At 52.2% G+C, this 16,963-nt stretch overlaps 1 protein-coding gene across 1 annotated transcript; it reads right to left on the bottom strand.

Annotated features, from left to right (window-relative positions):
• Nucleotides 1-1,710: 1,710 nt before the first annotated feature.
• Nucleotides 1,711-13,483, bottom strand: ASB18 (ankyrin repeat and SOCS box containing 18). The gene is made up of 5 exons (XM_010577996.1): nucleotides 13,228-13,483; nucleotides 11,979-12,246; nucleotides 3,553-4,051; nucleotides 2,778-2,891; nucleotides 1,711-1,896 (listed from the first exon to the last, which is right to left on the bottom strand). The coding sequence occupies exons 1-5, from the start codon at nucleotides 13,481-13,483 to the stop codon at nucleotides 1,711-1,713; spliced, it is 1,323 nt and encodes a 440-aa protein (XP_010576298.1).
• Nucleotides 13,484-16,963: the final 3,480 nt, after the last annotated feature.

The raw sequence follows: 16,963 nt of genomic DNA, 5'->3' as shown, positions 1-16,963 counted from the left end.
GCCTCTCTTCCTCCCCCCTGCCCCCCTAGCCCCACGGCGATGTTCCCCAGCACAGACCAGCTTTTTTTAAATTTTATTTTGATTTCCCCCCCTGCCTCTTTGATGTGCTTTTGGGTTTGTTTTTTTGCCCCAACGGTAGCTGCGGGATGGGGAGCCGAGGTCACGGATGTAGGGGGGAAGGATGTGATCACCTGGCAGGACTCTATCGCCATGCAAACTTGCCCGATAGGGATGTAAAACATGCCATTCTTCTCAGTCGGGGGACCACACAAAAGATGAAAGACTCATCAGAAGCACCAAAATTTAGATTTGGCTGGTTCAAACGCACCGTGACTCAGTCAGGACTCATTTTCCCTAAATCCCCTTCAATTGCCCGCCCCCCCACTCTGACCACTGAAACGAACCGTAAAGTAAACCAGCTACTAAAGTCATGAGCTGCCAGGACTCAAGGTGTGGCGGAGATTTGGCGTGACTCTTTGCTGTGGGGCGTTCCCATGTGGGACAGGTCTCAGGTACCAAAGACGAGGAACACAGGGGTTGAGGGGGGGCCCGGCAATGCCCTTGCACACATGTACACATCTTAAAGGGAAGGGAAGGTGGGGAAGCAGCAGGTGGAAGCTGGGGGCTGGGGGGGGGGGGGGGTTTATTTTCCCTCCCCATTTCCATGCATCCTGCTCCACGGGCACCGGCTCTGGGAGCCAGAGGTGCTGCCAGGCACCCTGCGCACATTGGCTGTATAACCCACAATAGTGTTGGGTGCTGGTGCAAAGTCCAGTCAAATGTGCAAAAAGGCTGATTTATTTACTTACATATTTTTAACTAGCGAGCGTAATTAAGCAGTGGAGCAATTTGGCGAGTGCTGTGGCAGAGCTGCTAACATGAGGACAGCTGTTCTTCTAAGGGGCACGTGCGCATGCTTGCTTTGGTTCCACAGAAATTAATTTGGGGAGCCTGAGGGTCTGGGAAAACAGATCCTCGCTCCTCCTGGTACCTTTTGCCAAGTCATTGTATGAAATGAAAGCCCAAATTCCTTCACTTTGGGTTGCCACAGGGCTTTCCAGCCCCTCCGAGTGCCAGATGGGCGCGGGAGGTGCTGGTGCACCCCTTGGAGCATGAGGAGCAGGGAGAAATAGGGGCTGTGTCACGCCCTGCCTCTGGTCCTGCGTGGAGTAACCAGCTCTTTCTTGGTGGCATCAACATAAAAAAATAGATTTTTTTGGTCTATTTTAAAGACTATATTAATGCCACTGGGTATTGGATCCTGCTAACAGCTTCCACGCTGCACCTCTCGTCCCAGTTCTGCTTGTGCCACTCACAGGGGAGATTTATCCAAGGGGATTTGATGCCCACGTGGGCTGATTTTAGTCATCTGCCGTGCATGCTTGCCTTTGCACACCTGAGGAGCCCCGCTGCTTCGCACAGATCCTTTATAATGAGTATTATTCATATCTGCAGCATGCTCGTAACAGCTACTAATCATTTTATTACTCTTTATAATCTATTTAAAGCACAATTAGAAAAAAATCTATACAAAGTTACAGCCGAAAGCACATTTTAGTTACATTATAAATCCCTGAAAAACAACCATCTATCACGAAAACTGGCTCTCCTCCGCTTGGCTGACAGAAATGGATGCTGCTGCGCTACACCGAGGGATGACGAGGTAAGGGAGGGCTGGACGGCAGACCTCGGCCGGCTCCTCTTGGCCCTTCAAAGCACGACTCCTTCGGGTTCCAGCAGCAGGTAATTGTGCAGAGGCTTGGGCACAGGCAGCAAGGGGATAAGGCAATGGCATTTGCTGCCAAACTTTTTCCGAATGGCAGAGCGGCATAGATGTTGCAGGCACCGGACTGTGCCCACCAGCTGGAAAAAGGACTCATAGAATAGCTGGTGCTGCTGCGAAGAGAGAGGGGGAGAGAAAAAAACAAGACCATCAGCTGGTTTGATTTTTTTGCCTGATTAAGCCAAACAAGCCAAGAGGTACTTTTGAGATGAAGAGCTAAGGGGAGGAGGTAGGAAACCCAGCGACGATGTTTGCCCATGGGTTAGGGCTCCGTGCACTGACATGGATCCTGCAGGCCTTAAAGGCTGGGTGAGGAATTCTCCTGTGGAAGCACACGTGAAGAAACCCAGCCTCACTGCAGGCACTGTTTGGGGAGGGTGATTTCATGCCCACCGGCAGCAGCATTCCTGCAGAAAGCCTTAGAGCTGAAGCAGAAGACACCCGCTTGTTTCTGAGATGGGGAAACAAAGCAGGATCGGTCTGTGAAGCCTCAGCCTTTCCCTAGCTTGGAATAAAAAAAAATATCACTTCTCAATCCCCTAGAACATGCTGAAGAGGTTTATTTGCATTTCAGCAGCTGGCCCCCCCTTGCAGCCAAGCTAACCAAAGACCTGCGGGGGTAAGGCAGCAATCCGAGATCATTCAAGAGCAGGCTGCCCGTACCTGTTGCACATCTGGGGACAAGCTTTTTAAAACCAAAATTAGTGGTGTGGGCTCCTGCCAGGCAGCGGTCTGGCTCCAGGGTCACTTCAAATGCTGGGATTGTATTTTATTGCAGGCCAGGGGCAGGAATGGGGGTTTTGGTGTTGATGAAGCTGAAAGGATGCAAAAAGCTGCTGCGATGAATTGGGAGTGCAGTGGTGCTCCGAGGACCATTCCTTTTTTTTTTCCTCCCCACCCAAGTGAAGTTTGGGTGGGGAAAAACACCTCTCAGTGGGTAAAACCCCCTCCTCAGGGCTTAGCCATCCCTGCCAAAGCAGCAGCGCCGTCTCACCTGAAACACCTCCTCCGGCACGGCCTCGGCCCACTTCTCGGAGATGGAGATTTGCGAGTAGGAGTTGAAGAGGACTTCGATGATCTCCGGTACAGCTGCGCAGGATTTCAGTACCTAGTCGTGGGCAAGGGGGAGGGGGTTCAGACAGAGATGGATGTCCCAGAGGGGCAGAGCATCCACGTGCTGCAGCCTCGGCTTGTCCCACCCCACCATGGTCCAGGCTGGGATAGTCCCATGTCGGTATGAGGCAGGCGTAGGGTTTGTCCTGGCCTGCCCTGGAGATTTTTCTCCATCTGTGAAGCAGTGGGAAGACCTGCCTCGCTGTGGCACTTCTTCCTCTGGATGCGGCCCTTGCTTCTTATTTACATTTTTGGCTTGTGCGTGATAATCCAGGATAATATTTTCTTTATTGTTTGATGTAAAATCAATGAAACGCAGAGCCATAAGGCAGCTGCACTGAAGGCTGATGTACCAAGCCTGTCTCTGAGATCCCCAGGCGGGAAACTTGCCAGACCCCCCTGCCCATGCTGGCTCCATCCTACCCTTCACCCTGCCTGCTTTTCCCCACTGCCACACCACAGGTGTTTTCATTTCCATCATTCCCAGTAGCATCGCCAACCCCGATGCCATGGTCCCCTCTCCCTTCCCGGATCTGGAAGCTCTCCCACATTCTCCCCCCCCCACCCCCCCGGCTTTTTATTTCCCAAAGCACCCCAAACCCAATTGCAAAATCCTGGGTGCCAGGGGATACACGGGAGCGGTTTTGGGTTGGTACCTTGACGAAGGCGGGGGGCCATATCTTCTGGGAGCCGTGGTTGAGCAGCAGCTGGACGGTGAGGTGGGGCCGCAGATCCCTCTTGAAAGCGGCGTTTTGCAGCGCGCAGCCCAGGGGCGAGACGCCGTCGTAGTCGATGGCGTTGACGTCAGCCCCGCACCACAGGAGGAAGCGCGCCAGGCCGGCGTTGGCGGCACCGCACGCCTTGTGCAAGGGGCTCCTCCGCATCTCATCCCGGGCATCAATGTCAGCGCCGTGGGCAGCCAGCAGCCGGCAAAGCTGCAGGCAGCCCTCGCTGGCACCCGGCGCCTGCCCGCAGAGGACGCCGAGGGCCGTGTCCTCCTGCGCGCTGCGCGCGTCGACGCGTGCCCCGTGCCGCAGGTAGAGGCGGGCATGGTCGCAGAGGCAGTGCTTGGCCGCCACGTGGAGCGCCGTCTCCTCCCCATCCTCGCTGGGCAGGTTGACGATGGCCCCATGTCTCAGCAGGAGCTTGGCGCATCTGCAAAGAGATGGGGAAGCTGGGGGGCTCCACCGCCCAGGTGGGTTTTGGGGGGCATGGGCTGGAGTGGGAGCTGTGAGGGACGATGAGGCGGGAAGCGGCGTGGGGAGGAGGGTCATGCTGGAGCTGGGGTCCCACAGGGGTTGTGGCACATGAGGATTTTGGGAGGGAGCAGCAGAGGCTGGGGAGGGTGACCCTGTGCCCTGGTGGTGCCTGCTGCAGTGGTGGTAATGGTGGTTTGGGCAATGTCTCCCTCTTGCCCTTGACCAGCATCATTCATGAATGGTCATCCCTGACCATCCTTGACTACATTGACCATCCTTGACCCACCAGGGTCCCACCATCCTAGACCCACCACAGAACAGTGATCCTTGTCCCAGCTGTGCCAGTGGTCGGGCAGCGCCGGGAGCGGTGCCCACAGTTAGCCATGCCAGCTGGGTCAGTCCTGGCCGGTGAAGGATGCATCCAGTCACGATGAGGACACATAGGGTAATGGGCCCCTTTGTGCCATCAATCCGTCCATTGCAGTTTCATCTCCCGGCACGGGTGCAGCCCTGGGGTGCTATGGAGATGATCTATACAGTCCCACCCCTTGGCTGACATCCACAGAGCTTCTCAGCTGAAAACATCTTAAACTGCTGCCTCCAGCTTAATCTGTGCTGGGACCAAGCTGATATGGAGCGAAATGCTTGATAAAGGCTCTGTGCAGCAGAAGAGCTCCCTGTGAGTTTACTTTCGTATAAAAATGGATTCTCCTTCTCCCGTTAAGGGACCCAAACACCTGTTTGGGGGTCCCGCCCCAGAGAGGACTAAAGGGTTGTGTTTTCTGCCCATCCTGAAAAGAAACACCTTTGCAGGTGGTTTAAGCCTGCAGAAATGAGTTTTGCTGGCTTGTTTGGCACCTGGTGATGATGGAGCAGCAGCACCTGCAGTTCCCAGGCGGAAAAGATCAAGGTAAGCAATCCTCCCCATCCTCAGTCGCTACTCGTACCTCTCTTTACCTCTAACATCACCATGTGTGGTTGCAAAGAGGCATCGTGGCTGCTGCAAAGTGGGGGCACTGGTTCCCATCAGAGCTTTCTGCCTGCATCCTTCTGACAACAGACGGGGATTAAAGATGCGTGGTATGCCCCAATGTGTTTTGTGTTTTTTTTTTTTAACTTTGGCGTTTGTGAGTAAATGGATGTGATCAGCCAGTCTAAGTGAATCAAAGTGACTGCTCCATCTTCCGCCACGAGCCGCTGGGGCTGACGCGGCTCAATGTCACCGCCCGGGCAGGGCTGTTGGCAGCCGGGTTAGTGCGTGGGGCTGAGCTCACCGCTGTGGCACTGAGGAGTTATTTTTTGGAGGGGGGCCAGACCCACAAGTGAGACCTTGAAAATGTGGCCAGCTTGTGTTTCCCAAGAGTTGCTGCCAGGGAGGTGGGAAGAGCAGTCCTTCAGGAAGCCTCAGCAGTGGTTGACTGGAGTCCAGGGAGGTGTATCAACCTTTAACCTCCCCCCCCCACCTGTTTAATTTTCCTCTAATACACTTTTCTTTTAGCTCAGGCATCACCCAGAGCCCTAAGTGGGGTTCTGGGCCGATACAGAAGCAAAATGAGGGGGAGCTGTGGAGGAGCAGAGCCCTAGCTTAATCCCTCCAGCAAGAGGGATGGGGAGGAAGAAGAGCCCTGGGGAGGAAGGATGGTGCCAGGGCATTGCTCATTTTGCCTGACCCAGATGAATGCTAACACATGTGGGGATAATAATAATAATAATAATAATGCTACTTGAATCCTTCTGGACCTGCAGCATCACCTCCCCAAGGTTTGATAGGAGCTGTTGAGACATTCCCTGTCCTTGGTGGTGCAGGATCTGCAAATGCCTCCTTAGGCTGCTATCAAGCCTCAGTTTACCAGGAAAGATCCTGCGGGACCTGTGGGGACAGGCTGTTTCTGCAGCCCTTGCAGGTGTAATGCTCCCAGACCATGCTGGACCTCCCTGGAGGCATCTGGTGTGGATGGTGTCTCCTGGGGATGCAGCTGTGGGTGAGCAGATTGAGTGTGTGCCCCCAAATCCCCAGATCCTTACTTTACAATTCCCTTTTTACTCTAAAACGTGCTGAATCCCTTTCTCAAGCAATGGCTTATCTCGCTGAGTGTGTTTTGGTGCTTGCTGTCTGCTGCTGGTCGGTAAAACTTTGTTGGAGGGGGTCTGTTGCTGGAGGAAATCACACCACGACTTGGTCATGTTCACTGGTCTTGTCCGACCTGACAGCAGGGAATTTGTAGCCCTAATTATAATGACTCTCTTGGGAGCTCTCTGGGTTAGCTTAATCCTAATGTCACAGGTAGCTCTGGCACCCTAAAATAACGTATTTGGGGCAAACCAAGGGATGGTTCTGTGGGGGAAAAAATGGGAAAAAAAATGTATTTTTGACTTGGTTGCTAAACACGCAGCAGCCTAGTCCAGGAGAATAATCCCCTTTTGTTCTTTTTTTAATAGATCACGCTTAAAACTTCTCTGTTCTTTCCCAGGCAAGGAGGTGGCTGTGCCGTGAGACCCTGAGCACAAACACCACGCCAGTTTTGGCAAGCACTGTGTATCGAGAGCACCCAGGCTGAAGATTTACATCGGCATAGGCAAGACAGAGGGAATGTTCCCCTGCCCTTAATTTCCAGGTAAAAGATGGTACACCATGGGTTGCCTGGCGAGGCCAAGACCTGAGCCCAGCCCCTCCAGCCCAGCATCCTCGCTCTGCCACGGGGTTTTCCCTTACTGAGAGCAGGATGGGAGTTCAATACAGGGAGTTCCTGTATTCCTCTTGGCCTCCTGCTAGACATCCCAAATTTTCTTCTAGAGATACCAGAGTGGAAATGCCATCCCTCCCAGATGCTATTTTGCTGAAGGGTTATTCTCTTTTCTTATCAAGTTCTTGTTGGAAGAAACCCAAGTTGGTTTATACTGAATTTCCCCCCTGGGTAGTCCTCCCTTGGCAAAGAGGGAACGTTAGTGAGGGGCTATAAATAAGGGGTGATCTCCTCCGGTTAATGGAAATGGCAGGCCCCCACGAGGAGTACATGCCTCCTGTTTGAATGTATGGGGCATCAGCAGGTGCTGGGTAGATGCCGTTCATGTTTGCTGGCTATACGTTCTTATTTTAGCCTCTCATCTCTGCTGATGAACTCATATGCTCTAACACTTTGCCAGCATTTCTGGCTTCTTGGTTTTTTTATTAACACCCTGTTGTGCACCATCAGATTAGACTAAAATCCCATTAAATGAGGCACAGCGATAGCTTGCTGCTTTTTGAGGGCTCCTCTCCAATTTTCTGGGAATATTGCAAGAAGCCATAGGTTTAGTTCAGCAGAAATTCAGACACAGCATGGCAAAGCAAGCCAGTTTCTTTTCCACCCAGCTGGGTACCGTTGACCTGGCTGAGCAGCTCACCGGCAGCAGCGATACCTCTGGAGCAAGCCCTCAAAGAGCCACTCTTGTGCACAGCTATGCCTTGTTTTGCCTAGTTTAAACTCACTTCCAAACCCTTCCTAACTCATTTGCGAGTGATGGGTAACACACCCGAATGTCTCCTTGCTTGGGCAAGTCATTTGTTAGGTTAAAGTTGCACTAATTTGTGACAACCGGTGTTAGTACTACAGGTTTGCCTTGTGCTGGGGTCCTGGCTCAAATAAATGGGATAAAATGGTTTGGGTTTTGTTTTCCTTCTTCATTCATCAATAGAGTCAGGGCAGACGTCGGTGCTGCATTGGGCAGGACATGCCCATCACCCTCCCCTGCCCTCTTGCTGCCAGGATGGTTCCTGCTGGCCACAGCTCCCAGCATCGCAGCGGGATGCTGCTCAATTTGGGATGAAAAATGCCCAGGCTGGGAATGCGGGATTTAGCTTGAAATGGGATGCAATGAATAACCAGCAGGAGGAGCAGGAGGTTGGGGCAGCGGAGGCTGGAGGAAAATTCCTGTCTCAAAAATCCACTCAGGCCCTTGGTCTTCTTAAGGAAAAATCCCATTTGGATTTTTTTCCCCTTCCCTGGGGTCGGAGTGAGGCTTGGTTGTTTTTCAAGGCATCTGAGTGACCACCTCCTAATCTGTCTGTGATTTATTGCAGGATTGATCCCACTCGGAAAAACAGCCTTCCCCAAGCCTGGCTCTGAATGCAAGGATTATTCTTATTAATTCCCTAAAAGAAGGAGAAAGGAAGCCTGTCTTTCTTTACAAGTTAAAACCCTTTTTGGGCACCGCAAGCCCACTGGTGAACTGCGGCAATGCTGGTGCCGAGGGCTGGTTGAAGGCAGGGCTGGCCGTGCCGGCATGGGGACCACTTGGCCGCCGCGGGGCAAACGCCAGCCCACGGGCATCGCTCTCTGCGCCATCTCTTTGCCAAAGCTTTGTGAGCTGTGGGTACTCGTCTGTATGAGCCCTCATTTTGTCACACCAAGTTGGGGAGCAGCTTCTCCAAAAAGCAGGGTCAGGCCTTGGGTTGCACTCAATGTCTGCTTTTGGGCTCTTTATTTCTTGCCCAGGACTCATTAAGGAGCTGATCTTCCCCAGCGGGGGGCCGAGTTTCCAAAACGATGGCTCCAAATGTTCCGAGCTTTGCATTTTAGCAACGCTAAATGGAGCAGAGGATGAGGTTTGGCACTAGATGATGCTAAACGCTGGCTTTTAAAAATCTGTGGTCTTTTTTTATTTGTAGTAATGCTTATTTCCCACAGCCAAAAGGGCTGAGTGTCCGGGCTGATGCTGGAATAGCCGGAGGGTGCCATGGGGCCGGGTCCACCACCAGCAGGTTAGCACCCATCTCCCTGTCATTTGGGACCCTTGCCATCTTGATTGCATTGCCTTTTTAGGTACCTGTCTTCCTGCTTGGCTCCTGTTTTCTGCTAAGTCCTCCCATGATGAGCTATCTTCATCTCACATCCCCTAAGCTAAACCCGTCCTGTCTCCCTGAGCTGGCCGCTCTTGCACTCGCACCCTATCGTTTCTTGCACGGACACTGACTGTCCTCCTGCATTGACTCATCCCACCATTTATCTCCCATCCCTCCGAGCTGGAGGCTCGGAGCCAGAAGATAACTCTGGTTTCAGCTCCCAAAGTGGAGAGAAAGCTTGAAGAAGTGAACGCAACAGCATCACTCAGCCATAAGCCCAAGTTGCAGGGAGGTAGGGGTGACATCTTCTTTTCTCATCCCTTGGTTTGACTAAGCCCTCTTCCCTATGTGGAAGGCTGGAGAAGGCAAGCCCTGGGGGATTTCTCTCCAGGTAGGCTCTCCCTGGTTGCACGGGAAACGTGGGATCTTCAGAGAGCTTTTTCCGACTCGCAGATCTGAAGGAGGACTCTACAAATGTGGTAGCATTCACCATGCCTTCTGCTACAGGTACCATGATGGGAGGCGGGAGCTACATCCCACATCCCTGCGATGCGCCTTCCCACCACCCCACGCCTGCTCTTCCCCCCGGCACTGCTGGGAGAGTTGAGACTCTTCCTCTCCTCCTCAATTATTTTAATTTTATTTTTTTTCGGGGTGCCAATAAAGGCAGCCTCCTTTAATCATCCCAGCTTTAAGAGGGAAATGGGAGAGCGCCAGGGAGAGAGTGCAGTGAATTTAGAGACTCATCTTACCCCACCATGTTAATTATCTCCGCTGTAAAAAAGAGGTCAAGGAGAGGAACTCTACTAAATAGGCCGACGTTGGCATGAACAGCTCCTAAAGTGAAGAAGGTAAGACTGAACTTTACTGGAACTTTTTTTTTTTCCATCTCTTCAAAAAGCTCCTAGATTAAAGCTCTGATATCCTTTTTGTTGAAATCTCATGGATTCTGAAGCTCAAATGGCTGGAAGGAAGCCCAGATAATTTTTTTTTATCCCAGTCACTGAGAGGCTCAAAGGTTTTAAGTCCTGCCCCCATGGTGAATTGCCGAGTATATGGGAATACAGAAGAACCCGGCACATAGGTGTTCTGGCCATTGTTATCGAGAGGGAGAAAAATAAAATAGCTCTCTATGTAGGTCAATGACCTGCTCTTTATTGTCAGTAAAAAATTAAGGATGACCTAAAATCTACTACTCAATAAAAAAAAATAAAAAAAAAAAAGGCAAGGTAAAGTAGTCTCCCCCTAATCAAAGAGGAAATGTTTGTGTTACCTAAAGCTTGACCTCTTCAGTCTCTAACTTTAGCAAAGTCTTTGCGATTGAAAAGCAGTGGTCGAAACCTCAAAACCTGTCTGAAATGTCTATTAATTTTTGATCTTTCAAGGGAGTTAGCTTAGTTATTGTAGAAGCCCCCGTAGCGCTGGGTAGCGTAGTTAAGGGTCTCTCAGCATTTCCATTATAAAGCCCCAATATTCAAGGGCTTATAACTCAGCTGTTTCCACGTTGCGTCTGTCTGATCCTCGCGCTGCCGTTTGCTGGCTCACCTGCCATCCCCCTTCGTCCTTCTGGGGGAAATAACATGTAAATCCATGACAAAGGCTCATTTTTAATATATATATTTTTTTTTTTTTTTCCCACGCTGGGAAGCACCTGGCCAAAAATGTGACACCTGGACCTCTGTGGGCCATGGGTTCTCCTCCATGCACCGAGCTGGTTTCTGTGCCCCATCTCAACGGGGGGAAAGTCAGTCGGTGAAGCCTAAAATACCCCCTTGGGGCTGTCAGGGTAGCTTGGGGTTTGGAGACAGAAGACGTTAAGGTAAAAAGGGCACACAGGTGAAGGAATTAAAACCAGCTCCTTATTAGTGATGAGGGCTGCTTGTAGCATCCTCCCTTACCCATCCCACTCCCCCCAACCCTTATTGCACCAAGGATGCGTTTGATTAATCCCTACATTTTTGGCTGAGCCAAAATTTGATTAATATCTTGTTTTTTGGCTGTCTTGCAGAGACTCTTACTTATAAGCCAGGCTCAAGATATTTACATCTGCAAACCTTTTCCTCTCTGTCTGCTTTCCTTTTGCAGAGCTCTTTCCCTGACACCTGGCCCACGATGCATTGGATCCATAGTGGGAACCTTGCCTTCACCAACTACTTCTAGTTAAGCTTGCTGCCTGCTTAAAGGGGATAGGATTGAAGCCGGGGTGGGTTTTCACTGAAGCTGGCAGGCAATGAAATTTGCTACAGCCCTAAGTAGTTTTGTCAGGCTATCAAGGGGCCGAGCTCTTTATATAAAAAAAATAAAAATCCCTATTCCCTGGGTCTAATGATTCAGGCACTTAAAATCCTACTGAGACATACATACGTGCATGAAAAGCTTATTTTTTCAAGGCAACATTTATGCCCATCTCTGTGTGATGCTGATGCTGACCCAGGGTGAGAAGGGAGCAGATTCACGTGGCCGAGCCTTAGCCCTGACTATAAACCGAGGTGGACCCATAGGTGGCTTGCGCGAGGTGAGGAGGTGGGAGGGTTGCTCCCATCCTGCAGACCCCATCCTGCATTCCTTAAGCCCTGGGGCTGGGATTTGAGGAGGAGTGGGTATCCTGATTGGCACTGACCTCCCTCACGGGTGGGGTCAGCGTGGGGCTGAGGAGGTTGGGGTGACCCATGTACCCCATGACTGGACCCATCCCAAGCATCTCCCAGGGGGAAACTGTGCTGGACCTGGGATGTGGGACATAGTGATTTTTTAGAGAGAAATCATCAGAGAAGAGGAAGAAGAAAAAGCGTGTGGAGCTGGGCTGGGCTGTTCCTGTTCATGGGAAGGAGACCCGGGCCGTGCAATGTGATTGGGACTGAAAAGTCCCTTTTCGGCTCTGCTGAACTTGCTGCAGCAGCTGATGCAGCCCGGAAATGTGGGAGCATATGGGAAGCCTTGCCAGGGACCATGGCATCTCTTTTGCACCGCCCAGAGGCAAAAGCACCGGGGTCTGCATGCAGGGTACACAGAGCGAGGTTGTCAGTGGGGGGGATGCTGATAGGGCGGACCCTCTCCTTACCCCAAGGAGTCTTGCGTGGTGCAGAGGTGCAGTGGGGCCAGACCCTCGTCGCTCTGCAGGTTGGGGTCAGCCTTGTGCTCCAGCAGCAGCTCGACGCAGTCAGTGTGCCCCCCCAGGCAGGCTTCGTGCAGGGGCCCCTGTCCCCCCAGTGCCAGGTTGGGGTCGGCCCGTCGGCGGAGGAGATGGCGCAGGCAGGCTGCGTGACCCCGGCGGGCGACGAGGCACAGCGGGGTGGTCAGCTCCCGCTTGTACTCCAGCGACCACAGCCCTGTGGGGTGGAGGGAGCAGGGCTGATGCCCAGGGCTGACCCACTGGGTTCCCCTGTCCCCCACACGCCAGCCTTGTGACTAAAGAGGATCAAGACGTTGCTTTTTCCCTTTTTCTTTTAGCTCCTTGGCAGCTTTAGAGGGGTTCAAAGAGCCCGGTTACGGTTTGGTGGCTGCTCCGAGGGCTGTTGGCAAGAGGGGAAGCAAAATTCCCCTGGCATATGTGCATCCAGGAGCAGGATTTCATATGGTATGAGCTGGGTAAACCAATACCCTGCCCGCAGCCAGCTGTGCAGGGGCCCCTGTGTGCAAGACCTTGCTGGCAGGAGCTAAAAGGCAGCTCACCTGCACCCACGGGAGGAAAAAACTGTCATTGCTGGGACTGTGCTGGGCCTGAAGGCACCCAAGCTGGGTGGGAGGGTGGTGGGAGGGTGATGCAGGGCTGGGAATGGGATGCATTGGGTTTGGGCTCAGCTGGAGCAAGGCATTGCATTTCCCAGCAGCTCTGGAACCTCCCGGACCATCAGTAGATGCACAGAGCCCGGTGAGCATCTGGGACCATGGGGAGCATCTGGGATTGGGAGGCACCAAGTATCACTACCCTGGGAGCATCTTCTTCCTCCCAGATAGGCCCAGGTTGCTCTTGCTGACCCCTGCACGGGCAACTTGGACTGCGAGTCCTCTTGCAAGCATGCCTAAGCCACAGAGCACCCCATCCCCACCTGAAGAATTCATGTGGACACAAGCTTCTAACACTTCCCTGCCCCTCTGGTGGGTTAGTATGTGCAGAAGAGAAGAAAATAACACAAGAAAGTGCTGAATATTTATGGATAGGGCTGCAGGACGCAGTCAGATAACCAGAAAGCAGCCACCTCAGGAGCAGGGTCTATAAAAACAGCCTAATGCACTGCACCTCTCCTATTTAGGGTTAGTAAATACCTGTTGTTTTAATTTTTCTGGACTGGCCTTTAAAGGAAAAGTACCTGAGAGTCCAAAAGAGGCTTGGCTTTTCACCTGCCACTCCAGCTCATTTTTACTGATCTCAAAAACCAGGTTGACATCTTGATAGTATTGGTCAGTCAGGACCTCGAGGCTTCTCAGGTCTCCCGTGACCAGGGCTGTGTAATACTTGGTGGCGGGAGTGCGAGCTGTTAGAGGATGCTCCGAATCCAGTTTGGGGGAAATCTGTAGCTTTTCTGTTACAGGTCCCGGTAACTCGCCCATTCCACTGCTTCCCATGTGTGTAGGTCCTAGCTGGGAGGATAGACGGGCTTTTATAGTTCATTGTTTCCATCCTCCTGGGCTCATTGTCTAATTATAATCCAGTTAAGGCTCTATTGTTGTTGTATTTATAACTCCGGTGGGGTCAGATGATAACGGGCATGCGATACAATGAGGGTCAAATGGTCACTGGGCTGTGTTGTGGCAGCACCTCTTGGATTAAATTGCCGGTTTAAGTCCAGGCAGCAGCTTGAGACGTGAGTGTTTAGGCTGGGAGGAAAACAGTGCCTAGTGTTTAGGGGGAAAAAAAAAAAAGAAATTTAGTCAGCTCCTGTGTGCCCAACCTCATTGTTGTGGTTTAACCTCGTTTGTGTGCTCTGAGAAAGTGTTTTTTTTTTTTTCTCTGCCTAACACTGTTGCTGTTTTTTTCTTTAAGGCACTCATACCTGTTTCCAGTCTCGTGGTTGCTATACAGAAAAATCTGGGCATCACATTAGTGGTCAACACGACGCGGGCCGGAACACTGGCGTGTCCCTGCAGGGATGCAAAGCACTTGGCAAAGGCCAGCGAGGTACAAATCCTCCCAGGGCTTTGGCAGGGGCTCAATGCCTTGTATAGGAGAGAGAAAAGGCCCAGCCTCTGTTGCCGTTTAAGCACAGGGACGGATGCCAGCCAAGTGTCCCTGGCTCCCGCTGCCCCAAGGCTCGTGGCTCGTTTCCTCAAGGTCACGGGAGAAGTCCGCGGCAGGGACGAGAATAGACCTCGGCATCTCGTGACTTGGAGGCTCTGAGCAACACAACTCCCCCCCCACCTCCTCAAGGAATAAACACAATCAAAGGGGATCTCAGGAAGACGTTAAACTCTATCAAAGCAACTAGATGTGGAAGGACTGCTGAAATGCTTCGTGGTTCCCTCTGTGTGGAGTCAACCTGGAAGAAATGTTTGGGACCTTCTCCATACCCCCCTGCAAGCGGGGACCTTGCTGGGCTCCTGCAGGTGACCATGAGCATCCTTGTGCCAAGCCCGGGGCGACCCATCCACCACTGCAAGGCTCGTCGGAGGTTTCTTGGGGGTTTCCTCAGCAGGGCTGTGGTAACATCCAGCCACCTGGCCCCAGAGACCATGGGAAGAGCACGGAGCCACATAAAAATCAATGTGTCTGTCCAGGATGGGGTCATGCTGAGCTGGGGGGGGGTCTGACTTGGGGTTCTTGTGTAAATTAATGCCTTGTGTGAAGGACCCCTCTGCCTTGGGGTCCTTGTTCACTCACAGCTGCAGTGGGAACTAATTTGATGGCAACCTATGTGGTCTCTCCCATTTTCTTTCTCCTTCTGAACTGAAGGCTGGCCTTCTCACCTGTCTGTCTGTCCACAACTGCTTGGTTGGTTTGAACCTCCAGATCCCCTCATCTTTCTCTTTTTTACCACTTGTTGCTATTCTGCTACCTCCAGCCTTTCTGTGCCCCTTCACCCTCCTGTTATCAACTGAACCACCTCCTCAAAGCATTGCTTTGGTATGAAAAATAGCCTTGTTATCCCCTGGGGAACCTTAGCAGGTGCAGGAGAAGGCTTGGAGACCCAGGCAGTGGCACAGACTGGGTTCGTTTTCCTCAGGGACTTGTCCTGGGTCATGTTTCTGCAGCCCTGGCTCACTTTCCCTCTCTGCTCATTAGCAACCCTGTAATATTTCCACAGCGGCGTGGAGGAAGCTTGCCTTCACGTGCCAAGGGGATCGCCTTCCTGCGGCATGGGCCACCTCCCACGCTGGCAGCCGGGTATATTTAGCAAGGAGTCTAGACCTTCCCGGTCAGACGTGGGCTAATTTTGCAAGGGGGTGTGTGTGTGTGTGTGTGTGTGTGTGTGTGTGTCTGGCATCAACCTGCTGTTGAGAGTGTGTTGAAATACCCTGTGACCCCTTCTTGTGAGCCTTTTAATCAGTGTCTATTTGTATATAACACTTCTTGGGTCACAGTAATGACAGGATTAACAACATCACTGACGGAGGGGGTTAAAAATAGCCAGGGCCAGCAAGAGTAGAAAGAAAAAGTCCTCTTGTAGCTGAGTGGCACATATAAACCCACAAGCCTGAGCTCCTGCCAGCCAAGTCAAGTGCTTTTTCCACTGATGAGTGGAAAGTGATGTCAGGATGAAATGCTATTTCTGTGTTTTTAAGTGGAACGCTCCTGTACAGGCAGGAGTGATTTACTGCAGAGAGGAGCTGGCAGCCAGGACACCTGCAGAGCATCCTGGGGCTGGCCAGGAGAGGGGGAGAAGTCCCAGGTTGGGTTTCAAAGGAAAATGGGGGGTTTCAACTGCTTATAAACTACTTGTCGCCTTTGGGCAGTGATTTTGGGTGGTGGAGTAAGGCTGGCACCCTGCAGCCCTACCCTCTCCTCTGCCACTGCCATGCTGCATGGCCTTGGGTGCATCACCTGTCCTCCCAGCATCCTGATCCCCACACGGTGAGACCCTGAGGAGCTGAGGGCCTGATCCTGCAACAAATTGAGCCTGGGATCATCCTTATGTGTCCTTACTTCAGTAGAGATGTTCCCACATGGAATCAGGCCCCAAACGTTGGCGAGGATGAGCACTTCATTAGCAGTAGCCTCGCGCTCATTAATTTCTAACATGGGGGTAGCATCTTAACCTTCTTCCCGCATGTGACTGTTTGCAGAGTACACCTCATTTAACAAAACATTAAGCATTTTACTTCCTCAGATCAAGTGTATCTATTAATAATGACTTAAATTGTCTGCACCGGCTTCACATTATGAGGAAAACTCATTCCTGGCACATGAAAGAGCACGATACACAGAAGCAAAATGACTTCAGCGTGAGCTTGTTCCCCAAGTTAAGCTGCCGCATAACAACTTAGTCTTCACACCGGGGAGATCTCAGCCCGTAATAACTTGCCCTGCCGGTTCAAAAAAACCATGAGACTGCCTTAAAAAAATCCAGCGAGTCCAGATGTGCCTGTGCTGAGAGCTCCTGGCATCGCCACCGTGATTTACAGCTGCCCTCCGGCAGTGGGAAATGGCATTTTTTTTTTTTCCAGGGAAATTTCCAGCGTGGCAAGGGAGCTCGAAGGCTGGCAGCCCGCGGCACTGCCTCCTCCAGCCGCTCTCAAGTGCAAATTGCAATGCACGACCGATTTAAAGCTCGCACCCCCTCTCACCCCCCAAAATAATTAAAATGAGCTGGCTGAGTGGCGGAGCTCCCTGTGATGGCTGTGTCCCCCACCCCTGGTACCCCGCAGTTGTGGGGAGGGGATGCTGAGCATCCTGTGGGCAGGCAGGATGGTGAGGCCACCATGCCACAAGATAAACCATCAGTTGCCCAAGCCTACCTTGGAGGGACGGCAGCGTGAGGGTGGCTCTCTCAGGTGATGCTTGCTTGTCCCCCCTGGGACACCATCCCCAGCCAGGCACCGTGGGCTGGGAGGTTTAATCTCCTCTCTCGGAGCCAGGTGCCACCTTGCAAACAGCCAACCTGCCACCGA

The sequence above is a fragment of the Haliaeetus leucocephalus genome, unplaced genomic scaffold, assembly GCF_000737465.1.
Source record: "Haliaeetus leucocephalus isolate CR32 unplaced genomic scaffold, Haliaeetus_leucocephalus-4.0 Scaffold587, whole genome shotgun sequence".
NCBI classification, from domain to species: domain Eukaryota; kingdom Metazoa; phylum Chordata; class Aves; order Accipitriformes; family Accipitridae; genus Haliaeetus; species Haliaeetus leucocephalus.
Note: the sequence above shows the minus strand (reverse complement) of the source record. Positions and strands in the feature narration are given on the sequence as shown.

Coding starts and splice junctions, on each gene's coding strand:
- ASB18 (XM_010577996.1), bottom strand. CDS start 13,483: ATGGGAAGCAGTGGAATGGGCGAGTTACCGGGACCTGTAACAGAAAAG. Junction 4,052..11,978: donor ACCACGCAAGACTCCTTGGG/GTAAGGAGAGGG, acceptor ATCTCTTTGCAG/ATGCGCCAAGCTCCTGCTGA. Junction 2,892..3,552: donor GGCCCCCCGCCTTCGTCAAG/GTACCAACCCAA, acceptor GCCCACGACTAG/GTACTGAAATCCTGCGCAGC.